Source organism: Silurus meridionalis, chromosome 10 (assembly GCF_014805685.1).
Source record: "Silurus meridionalis isolate SWU-2019-XX chromosome 10, ASM1480568v1, whole genome shotgun sequence".
NCBI classification, from domain to species: Eukaryota; Metazoa; Chordata; class Actinopteri; order Siluriformes; family Siluridae; genus Silurus; species Silurus meridionalis.
In genome coordinates this window covers 12,313,752-12,325,808 of record NC_060893.1, presented here as the reverse complement: position 1 = coordinate 12,325,808, position 12,057 = coordinate 12,313,752, and the positions used below count along the sequence as shown (strand labels likewise).

Below are 12,057 nucleotides of genomic sequence, written 5' to 3'. Positions count from 1 at the left end.
TTGAAAAGGAAGGAGGTGTGAAGGAGGTGGGATGTGCCTGTAACATGATTGACGGGAGATTCGTCCAAACACAAAGAAGCATTGTGCAGCAGAAGGGAGACTACGGTAAAAAAAAAAAAATGAAACAAAACCATATTAAATACATTCCCATGTCAATTTTACTATTAAAATATATACTATTTTATATTGAATACAATTTAAAATAATTTTTTTTATTTCAGTTTTTGTATTTTGCTCATTAGCAGCCATATTAGCAAACGACACGCGCACAAGCGCCTTGCGTAAGCACCGGAAGTAGCTTCATGACGTTAAAGGGGGGTGGGGCGGCGAAACTCAGAAACGACTCGAACAACAAAACACGATCCTACAACCTTCTGGCATGTAGTTTAACGTCTTATATTATACCTCGGATCTCATAGTGGAGTGGACGAAGGCGTAGGAGACCACTCGGGGGTGATGTGTGAACCGCGGTGTAGTTTATAATAATCCGCTTTAGAGTGTTTAAGCGTTTGAATAGTTTGTTAGCTCGCTAGCCTGACAGCTAACTGTCGATAAACGCTGCGAAGCAAAATCAGGGTATTAACTCTTGTATTGGTGTTTCGGTATTTTAAAAACTAGTATCCCACGTTTTGTTAACAGTGGTGTAAACCTGTAGTGATGAGACTACAGACGGACACGAATGAAACAGTGAAACCCGCCGTCTGTGTAATGTCTGCAAACCAGTCTGTCGTTTGCACGTAACGTGAGTCTTGAACCAGTCAGGTTTCAGAGTAAATCTTTCTACTCAAAACAGTTAACTGTAATAGAATTGTCTTTATTTTGTATTATTTGGCTTGAAAGACATTTTGTTGCATATCCGTGACTAATACTGTGAGTAGTTTGACCACTGGACACTGACACCATGCCTCTGGTGTTTCTGGAGAGATTTCCTTGGCCCAGTTTACAGACCTACACCGCTCTTAGTGTAGTGCTGCTGGCTGGGACTTTGTTAAGTGCCTACACAACTGTGACAGAGACTGAAGCGCCAACTTCTGATGAAACTCCGAGCAGCTCCACAAACCAAATTAAAGAGGATAAAGCCGACCGTCATGGGAAGGGGGCCACATCTATGCTGGTCAATCTCAGCTCAGACAGCCTGTTTGTTTGGGTTCGTGTTTTGACCCATTTTTGAATTATCCATTGCTTGTTTTTTTTTTTTTTTGTTGTTGAGTAGGAGAATACTGACAAGGTAAACTGCATGTCTTTCACAGGTTCTGGTGAATACCGCATGCTGTGTCCTCATGCTGATTGCCAAAGTGATCCAGTGCATTGTTTTCGGTCCTCTGAGGGTCAGTGAGAAACAGGTAAGCACCGATCGCCTGGTGAGCGAGTGGGCACTTTTGAAAGGTCTTGCATCCTCATGAAGTACGAGAATACAACTATTCTGCTCCTATTATAAATTCTTGCTTTTTGACTTATTGCAATAATAACGAACATGGATGGGTTGCACTTATTTCACGTTTAACATACTGCGATGATATTACAGGTCTATTTATCTTATGTTTATCATCACAGATTTGTTAGAGATGCTTTAAACTGAGAAAAACCAAGACATGCTGATGATATGTAAGGTCATTGGATGAGATTGTAAAATATGTCAGCTCTAATTCTATACAATCCAAAAAAAGATGTGCATTTTAGGTTAAGTATATACATCTAGTTAGAGAATTATTGCTCTAGATTAATTAACTTTAAACTAGCGTTGAGGATGTATATGTAACCTAATGCAATCGATGGTAGATAAAAGAGAATCTTGAACACGGTTGCTAATAATTTTTTTAAATAACTGCTTTTTTAAAACCTCTATATTTGATTCCTAAAATGTGCCATATTATGAGTTTTTCTCGTCTCAACCTCCCAACATTGGCTATGTGACTGTAGCCAATTAAATACATTTTCATTCTGAAATCTTACCTGTACCACTTGTCCATGTGGTAGAACCTTCATACTATTTACATTTGATCACCACCATACTCGTACTATTAAATGTTTCTGCTTTCACTTTGTAAAATAACTTTTACTGCAGGCAGGTTTGAAACCTTCTATCAACCCTTATTCACAAATAACCCCCTGTGCATTTATGTATATACTTTTTTCCTGGCAGCACTTGAAGGATAAGTTCTGGAACTTCATCTTCTATAAATTCATCTTCATATTTGGCGTACTGAACGTGCAAAGCGTGGAAGAATTGGTGCTGTGGTGTTTGTGGTTCGCCGTTCTAATTTTCGTTCATCTTATGGTCCAGCTCTGTAAAGATCGCTTTGAATATGTGAGTAGTTGTGGAACCTTCAGTCAAAATTTTTCAAGTTCTTGAAGACCCCCAACAAGAAGCATGACTCTGATGTGGTATAGGGAATGCAGGGGGATGCAGGGGGATGCAAACAGTTTGTGTGCAATCTCACTAGTGAAATTGTTATGCACTTTATTTGTGCAAAAAGAACTGATAAGTGTACAACACATTTATAGTTTTTTCAAGCCTGTGCCATTAATCAGATTTTCTTAAATAAAGGTATAATGAAGTCAACACAAACATTCCCATGTTTCTCTTACACTGTTCTCATTTACCCGTTGTTTTGTAGTTGTCCTTTTCTCCGACGACCCCTATGAGCAGTCATGTGCGAGTGCTGTCTCTTCTGGTGTCTATGCTGCTGTGCTGTGGAGGTCTAGCTGTGCTTTGTGGCCTTGTTGGCCATTTCCATAGCATGCATACTGTTGCCTTTATGACTGCTGAGGCAAGAAGCTTTTAATTTCTGTATTTCTTTAAATAAGTTGTGAATTCATCCCTTTAGATGCCAAATATAATTTTTGTCCCCCTTTTCCCTTAGTGTTTACTTGTTACAGTGCGCACTGGACATGTTCTTACAAGGTAAGCTTTTTGCCTGTCTTTAGTATCCAGTACAAGCATACCATCTACAGTGTGTCATTTGTAGGCTGTGAAACTGGAGCTCTGGAGCTCTTTAGCGCTCTCAGGTTTCTGTGCATGCAGGGAAATACAGCACTGTGGCCTTGCTTCTGGTTTTTGTAGGTACTCGATTCACTTGTGGGACCTGAACCATGAAGGCACATGGGAGAGCAAAGGCACCTATGTCTACTATACTGACTTTATTATGGAGCTCACTCTTCTCTGCCTGGACTTGATGCATCACATCCACATGCTGGTGAGCTTTTTAACAGTTTTAAAATATTATATATATTTTTAAGTATTTAATTTAATCTAATACTCTGAGACATCTTTTATAAACCATGTTCAACGTAAGGGAGAGGCAAATCATGAATTAGTGAAGTGGGAGGTGGTAGCTTAAAGCTGTGGACATCTGATTGGAAGGTAGCACCAACAAGCTGCCACTGCTGGGTCTCTGAGTAAGACCCCTGACCTTTTAACTACTCAGCTGTAGAAATTAAAATAATTGTCAATGCCTTTGCATCAGGGTATCTGCCAGGAGCCATAAATGTAAATAAAGCAATTGGGGCAATTTTCTCTCAGCACATTTAATCACAAACTGACGGCATTTTACAGGAAACTATACCAGAACTATACAATTCTGTCGTGTTTCGGTGTTGAATTTTATTTTCAGCTCTTTTTATTCTTTTTCTGTGCACAGTCGCAGGCATGAGACGCTGCAAGCCCTAACGGTGTTTTCTGTAGCGCTCTTCGCGATTGTGATCACAAGCATTTTTATGCTTTTGATGATCGGGGTTTTTTTATATTTTTTATTATTGTCTTTTATTTGAAATGATCTGTTTCGGTAATGAGAAGTTTCCCCGCAATTTCTCTGCTTGTTTTGGAGCAAACGTTGCAAAACATTTTCTGCGTCATTTTCTGCCTCAGCCATGAAATCTCTTGAATTCAACAAGTTTTTCAAATGTCTTTTGGCACTTTTATTGATGTTTTCACTGACTGACGTAGAAAGATGGTCCTCGGTGTCTCTTCCGTTCTTCCTTTCTCCAACGCTGGCACAACTGGAGCCTGCTTTACTAACAGGGGTGTCATCAGCAGAAGTGTTGGACAGAGATGGAGACTGTTTAAAAAAGTCGGATATTTTTAGTTTCAACATGTTTATTTCTGATGCAGAAAGATGTTTTGCTTTAAGTGTCCGGTTATTTTGGGCGCTTTAACTCCGTGCGTCTCCATTACATCAGCAAATTATGCGATAGGCCCTTCCTCACTGAACACGCACATAAAAGGTCATAACCTAAGATTGTTCGGTCATAACATGCATTTTATGGTCGCAGGTGGCGATCTAGGCAAAATATTACTCGCAATTCATTATTTTTGGTCGCCAAATTATTTATTATTTATATCGTAAGCAAAACCTAAATCCAAGATTTGCTCTTTCATAAATTTTTCTTTGTATGTAAAGTTTCATACAAACAAACATTACAGACAGTAATATGATACAATCTAAGAGCACAACTAACACTTTTTATATAATCTATAAACTGTCTGGAAAGGAAGACTGGTGGATACAGTTTATTTGTGATTTATACCAGTTGTTGTTGAAGCTTTACTTGATCAGTTGAAATCACCTCCTCTTCTCAGCTCTTTGGAAATATCTGGCTGTCAATGGCCAGCCTGGTGATCTTTATGCAGCTTCGCTACCTGTTCCATGAGGTGCAGAGGAGAATCCGTCGCCACAAAAACTACTTGCGCGTCATTGATAATATGGAGTCCAGGTTAGGAAGCCATTTTTTTGGATTTAGTTTTTAAAGCTTTTAATTTTGTTTGTTCTGTGTCTAGGTTTGGGATCTAAAATGTTTGCTATTTTGCTGTTTGTCATTGGCAGATTTGCAGTAGCGACCCCAGATGAGCTTCTTGCCAATAATGATGACTGTGCAATCTGCTGGGACTCAATGACCTCAGCAAGGAAGCTGCCCTGTGGACACCTTTTTCATAGGTAAGCTGTGTACAGCACTGTATTAATTTGTTATGGAGACTTATAAAAAAGCAATTTCATATATATATACCGATTTGTGTGTGTGTGTGTGTATATATATATATATATATGTATATATGTGTGTGTGTATGTGTGTGTGTGTGTGTGTATATATATATATATATATATATATATATATATATATATATATATATATATATATATATATATATATATATATATATATATACACACACACACACACACACACACAGTGGAACCTCGGAGCTCGAGGCCTCGCATGCTCGCGACTTTCATTCCGACCGGCAACTCTCATTCAGATCGGCTCGTGAGCAACCGTGAGCTGCTCAAAACGCTAGTTTTAACCTTTCTAATCAAGGTTTATCTCATTAAAATTGTCTAAAAAATACTTTTAAACTATTTTTATTATGTATGGAGTGAAATAGTGTTATTTACTCATTTAAATCGATTTCGTATAGTGTTCTTTGGGTTTTACTGGGTTGGAAGGGCGTATCAAAGGTCGCGAAAATTGAACTCATGACTGGTCTTGGTCCCTAACCCTCGCGAGCTCCGAGGTTCCACTGTATATATATAATATAATGTGTGTGTGTAAAAAAAAAAAAACCAAAACAAAAAAAAAAAGATATAGCTATATATATAGATATAGATAGATAGGAGGGATGCACCGAAATGAAAATTCTTGGCCGAAACCGAAAAAGAGGAAAGCAAGGCCGAAAACCGAAACACCGAAAGAAATTATGACAATTATTATTACCATTGCATTTATGGCTATGACTGTGTACAAAACTTAATAAAATCAAGGCATTTCAATTACATAAATTAATATTAAAGTATCACAGAATAATACATTTTTTTTTTTACACGCACGACGACGCCAAAAGATAAACTTCAGGGAGAAATAGTTGTGAAAGGAAGGAGGAAGACAGTGAACAATGACTTACTTGGGAGGCTACTGTTTAGATACAAGCCATTGTAGCATGTTGAGTCTGGGTGAAGGGAGAGCTCACTAACTCCAGTTCCAACAGAAATCATATAAGCACAGACAGGTTTCCAAAACTCGTGCTTTTTTATTTTTCTTGGCAACAGCGTTAAGGGTTAGTCAAAGAAAATAATAAGGACATATTCATCGTCTTGAACACACGCAGTAATACTGGATAAATGCAGTGCCAGGCTATTCCCAAAATACCGCTCTGCTCCTCTGTGCAACATATTTCACCCGTTATACCGAGTGTAACGTGTCTTTTGTTAAAGCCTGTGTAAAGTACATTAGTGTAGACACTGGCTTATTTATGTTAAAAATATTTGTAAAATTCAGGGGGCGTGGCAGGTGGATTCCTGACAGATAAACATGTACTGTATGTATTTTTATAGCATGCCTTCATCAAACAAATCGCGGCAACGCTGTTGTGTAAAAAAAAAACCTTCAAAAACACGTGCATGCACATTCTCATTTATCAACGCACATCATGTACATAAAGAAATTTCAAGCACGTTAATATATTGCCGCCATTTTGATTTTCGTTTAAGTCGATCATCGGTTACCTCGATGCTTTTTGGCAACCCCCTAGGACATCGACATAACCGGGTTCCACTGTGTATGTGTGTGTGTGTGTGTGTGTGTGTGTGGTGTGTGTGTGTGTGTGTGTGTGTGTGTGTGTGTGTATATATATATATATATATATATATATACAGGGAGTGCAGAATTATTAGGCAAATGAGTATTTTGACCACATCATCCTCGTTATGCATGTTGTCTTACTCCAAGCTGTATAGGCTGGAAAGCCTACTACCAATTAAGCATATTAGGTGATGTGCATCTCTGTAATGAGAAGGGGTGTGGTCTAATGACATCAACACCCTATATCAGGTGTGCATAATTATTAGGCAACTTCCTTTCCTTTGGCAAAATGGGTCAAAAGAAGGACTTGACAGGCTCAGAAAAGTCAAAAATAGTGAGATATATTGCAGAGGGATGCAGCAGTCTTAAAATAGCCAAGCTTCTGAAGCGTGATCATCGAACAATCAAGCGTTTCATTCAAAATAGTCAACAGGGTCGCAAGAAGCGTGTGGAAAACCAAGGCGCAAAATAACTGCCCGTGAACTGAGAAAAGTCAAGCGTGCAGCTGCCAAGATGCCACTTGCCACCAGTTTGGCCATATTTCAGAGCTGCAACATCACTGAGTGCCCAAAAGCACAAGGTGTGCAATACTCAGAGACATGGCCAAGGTAAGAAAGGCAGAAAGTCGACCACCACTGAACAAGACACACAAGCTGAAACGTCAAGACTGGGCCAAGAAATATCTCAAGACTGATTTTTCTAAGGTTTTATGGACTGATGAAATGAGAGTGAGTCTTGATGGGCCAGATGGATGGGCCCGTGGCTGGATTGGTAAAGGGCAGAGAGCTCCAGTCCGACTCAGACGCCAGCAAGGTGGAGGTGGAGTACTGGTTTGGGCTGGTATCATCAAAGATGAGCTTGTGGGGCCTTTTCGGGTTGAGGATGGAGTCAAGCTGAACTCCCAGTCCTACTGCCAGTTTCTGGAAGACACCTTCTTCAAGCAGTGGTACAGGAAGAAGTCTGCATCCTTCAAGAAAAACATGATTTTCATGCAGGACAATGCTCCATCACACACGCCCAAGTACTCCACAGCGTGGCTGGCAAGAAAGGGTATAAAAGAAGAAAATCTAATGATATGGCCTCCTTGTTCACCTGATCTGAACCCCATTGAGAACCTGTGGTCCATCATCAAATGTGCGATTTACAAGGAGGGAAAACAGTACACCTCTCTGAACAGTGTCTGGGAGGCTGTGGTTGCTGCTGCACGCCATGTTGATGGTGAACAGATCAAAACACTGACAGAATCCATGGATGGCAGGCTTTTGAGTGTCCTTGCAAAGAAAGGTGGCTATATTGGTCACTGATTTGTTTTTGTTTGGTTTTTGAATGTCAGAAATGTATATTTGTGAATGTTGAGATGTTATATTGGTTTCACTGGTAAAAATAAATAATTGAAATGGGTATGAATTTGGTTTTTGTTAAGTTGCCTAATAATTATGCACAGTAATAGTCACCTGCACACACAGATATCCCCCTAAAATAGCTAAAACTAAAAACTATTTCCAAAAATATTCAGCTTTGATATTAATGAGTTTTTTGTGTTCATTGAGAACATGGTTGTTGTTCAAATTAAATCCTCAAATAAAATTAATCCTCAAAAATACAACTTGCCTAATAATTCTGCACTCCCTGTGTGTGTGTATATATTTTATATATATATATATCAAATATTATTGCTAATTTAAATATTACAATTATTGATTATAATTTTATCATGTATAACTCTGTGTATGTTTTACATGCAGTTCATGTCTCCGCTCATGGCTAGAGCAAGACACGTCCTGTCCAACATGCCGCATGTCACTGAACATTAACGAGGGCATGAGCGAGAGGGGGGAGGGGCAGAGGGCACCAGTCGATGGCAACCTGGCTGCAGGGCCTGGAAATGATGTCAGACCTCACCTTAACCATCATAACCACTTCTTTCACTTTGATGGTATAAGCTGTTTTTACATTACCATAATGTTTAATGGCTTTACTAGTCCTGATATATCTGTATTTATTAAAACCACTCGGGTGTATTATGTCTGGTTGATGTGTATTGTTTGATTGTCATAGATTGTCAATTTAACAATATTTGAAAGATATTCTTATATCACATTAACTTTTCTTATTTAATTAAAGCCATTTAATGTCTTTCTGTTTGAGATTTATAATCAGATTTTGTTATTCTGGCTTAATTTGATTATACATTTTTTATATCCCATAATTAGTTGCACTCCTAATGTCACCACTTCTGTTAGGCTCACGAATTGCTAGCTGGCTCCCAAGTTTCTCTGTAGAAGTTATGCATACAACAAGCATCCTGGGCATCGCACAAGTCAACAACTCGCAGCTCAATGCCATGGTGAGAACATTTTTGCATTTATGAATTCTTCAAGCTGTGCTGCCATCTTTATAGTATCATCTATAGAATGGTAAATATTTGGTATCCTGTGTCTCAGAGTGTTCTACCTGAATGTTTTAGGCTCATCAGATACAGGAGATGTTCCCCCAGGTTCCTTACCATCTGGTGCTCCAAGATTTGCAACTCACTCGCTCTGTGGAGGTCACAACGGACAACATCTTGGAGGGCAGGATCCAGGTGCCTTTTCCTGTTCAGGTAAAGTTCACATTCCCACAGCAGCATTTTTAAGAGATTTTGCCTTTTAATCTAAAACTCTAAAATGAGTTTTACTAAAATAAACATTGTATATGGAGAATTAACATTAGTGGCAGTCCCCGACTTCTGATTGAGATGCGTTACACCATTGTAACTTGAAACTATTGTCGAGACATGGCCTAGCCTACCGAGGAGTTGTGATCAGTGTTGGGTAATATACTGTAATTTGTTAATTTAACAAATGACATTATGTAAAAAACAGAGCAATTTTCAGTACTGTAATGTATGAACTATACAGTATACAGTGGGGGGAAATCATTTTTGGATCTCATGCTGATTTAGTAAATTTACCCTTACAAAGGGTACTTACTTACCCTTTGTTACTTACCCTTACAAAGAAATGAACAGTCTAGATTTTTTTATGGTAGGTTTATTTTAAAAGAGAGAGACAGAATATAAAAAATCCAGGAAAAAATACATGAAAGAGAGGTTATAAGTTATTTGGTATTGGTCGAGTAAAACAAAAGTATTTCCTGTACCAACCAGCAAGAATTCTGACTCCCTCATACCCAAATTAGTCCTGTCCCTTTAGTACTCCTAATATCAACTTGTGTGTATAAAAGACACGAGTCACAGAATCAACCTCTTCCATTAAACCTATCCACCATCATGGGCACGAACATAGAGCTGTCAAAGGACATCATGGACAAGATTGTAGACCTGCACAAGGCTGGAATGGGCTACAAGACCATCAGATTGTTACCTTGGCCATATGGTTTAGGTCATTGTCATGCTGGAAGACCCATCCACAACCCATCTTCACTGTTCTGGCTGAGGCCAGGAGGTTCTCATCCAAGATTTTACAGTTTATGGCCCTGTTCATGTGGTGAAGTATTTCTGTATCCTTAGCAGAGAAACAGCCCCAAAGCAGAATGTTTCCTCCTCCATGTTTGACATTAGGGATGGTGTTCTTGGGGTCATATTCAGCATTTATCTGCCTACAAACACGGCAAGTCGAGTTGATGCCAAAGAGCTCAATTTTGGTCTCATCTGACCACATCAGATTCTCCCAAGCCTTCTCTGAATCATTCAGGTGTTTGTTGGCAAACTTTAGATGGGCCTATTCATGTGCATTCTTGAACAAAGAGACATTGGCGGGTTTTCTTGGTGACTGTGGTCCCAGCTCTTTTGATCATTAACAAGCTCCTCCCATGTTATTCTGGGCTGATCCTTCACCTATCTCAGAATCATCCTTATCTCCAGGAGAGGTTTGAATGGTAGGGGTTGATTCTGTGACTGGTGTCTTTTATACACATAAGTTGATATTAGGAGTTCTTTGTTTAAGGAACAGGACTAAGTTGGGTGTGGGGTGGTCAGAATTCTTGCTGGTTGGTAGGGGATCAAATACTTATTTCACTTGATCAAATAAAAATTATTTTATATATAATATTAATTTTAATTTTTTATATTTTTTTCCTCTGTTAAAATAAACCTACCATAACAATTCTAGACTGTTTATTTCTTTGTAATAGGTTACATTCACAAAATCAGCAGGGCATCAAACAATTAATTCCCCCACTGTATATGTATGTGACGGCGTGTGCATGGACGATCGGAGGGTGCGAGCGTGTGGAAGAGCGCCGGTTCATGAGTGGAAGGTGGAGCCTTCAAGCATGTCTCTGTCAATAGAATCTATCGTTTTCTAATGCACAAAAGAAACTTCTGTAAATAAAGTCTTATGTTTGCCTTTGTGTTGAAATGCTTTAGAAGATTAAACATGATTGCTATAGTTGCGGTAGCTCCTCCCAAAGTCAGACACTCCTCCCAAGCGAGATGCTAATTCGGTGTCCCTGTAAAGGTGCAGTCTTGTACAACTTACTATTTTAGCTGAGCCTCTGAAAAAAAAATAGAGGAATGTAATTTTTCCACAAAGAATATTTTTTGGTGAGCGAAGACCCAACATAACATTTGTTTTACTATAATGTTAAATGGATGTACCTGCAAGGTAAATGAGGCAGTTCAATCTAAAGGCTGTGTATCTAAATGTGTGTATCTAAATCACTTTTCCCAGCCCCTGGAACGAGCACCGGTTCAGATGGTCCCAACCCCGGAGGAGCCTGCAGGAGCTAGCGGGGGTTCAGATTCCACCACTGCAGAGACAGAGGACCTTGAAATACGTGGCAGCCGCTTCTCAAAATCTGCAGATGAGAGACAGCGAATGTTGCACCAGAGGAAAGAAGAGCTGCTGCAGAGAGCACGCAGGTCTGCTAATACTCATTGCTGTTCTTTTTTTCTTGCCATCTCTAGTAAGATTGTTAATTGTAGTGTTTTTTTTATTCCACTGCAGCAGTTGATTGATATTGTACATTCTATGACCTAATTTGTCTGTGGGGGTTTTCATTCAGGCGCTATCTGAAAAGCAGTGTAGAAGAAGCTTTCACCACTTCTGGTGCTGCGTTTGAGGACGAGGAAGACGAGGAGGATAATGATTATTTCACATCCTCTTTCGAGGACTCCCGTTCAGACCCTGTGACATTGCGTCGCAGGATGCTGGCAGCTGCAGCTGAGAGACGTTTGCATGGGCATGGGAACACACCTATCTGAGGGGTAACCCATTGGGTTCTGCCACATCTTCATCTTTCCATGGCTGTCTCTGTGATGAAAGGGGAAATGAGCTCCTGGTCATGTTCATCTCAAATAAAGCCAAATCATGCATGACACTCACCTGTGCCATGATCCAGCCATGGCCAATAGTAGCAGACCAACTGGTTTCATAGGTTTCAGTGCTCACTTTGTTTTAAGACTTGTCTGCCATGTACTTTTCATATGATGCACCTGCTTGGCTGTGTCTATGAAAATAAAGGCTATGCATGTGTCGTTTA

The 12,057-nt window shown here is 39.4% G+C and overlaps 1 protein-coding gene across 2 annotated transcripts; it reads left to right on the top strand.

Annotated features, from left to right (window-relative positions):
- The first annotated feature begins 304 nt into the window (after window positions 1-304).
- amfra (autocrine motility factor receptor a) lies at window positions 305-12,057 on the top strand. 2 transcript variants are annotated; one of them, XM_046859771.1, is made up of 13 exons: window positions 305-1,147; window positions 1,251-1,343; window positions 2,144-2,308; window positions 2,619-2,771; window positions 2,865-2,905; window positions 3,065-3,197; window positions 4,580-4,713; window positions 4,824-4,934; window positions 8,319-8,509; window positions 8,787-8,920; window positions 9,041-9,175; window positions 11,247-11,437; window positions 11,581-12,057. In XM_046859771.1, the coding sequence occupies exons 1-13, from the start codon at window positions 902-904 to the stop codon at window positions 11,777-11,779; spliced, it is 1,926 nt and encodes a 641-aa protein (XP_046715727.1). In that variant the 5' UTR covers window positions 305-901; the 3' UTR covers window positions 11,780-12,057. The 2 variants fall into 2 exon arrangements, with proteins under 2 accessions (XP_046715727.1, XP_046715729.1); XM_046859773.1 differs by having other exon boundaries at window positions 306-1,147; window positions 8,817-8,920.

Coding starts and splice junctions, on each gene's coding strand:
- amfra (XM_046859771.1), top strand. CDS start 902: ATGCCTCTGGTGTTTCTGGAGAGATTTCCTTGGCCCAGTTTACAGACC. Junction 1,148..1,250: donor CAGACAGCCTGTTTGTTTGG/GTTCGTGTTTTG, acceptor TGTCTTTCACAG/GTTCTGGTGAATACCGCATG. Junction 4,714..4,823: donor ATTGATAATATGGAGTCCAG/GTTAGGAAGCCA, acceptor TGTCATTGGCAG/ATTTGCAGTAGCGACCCCAG.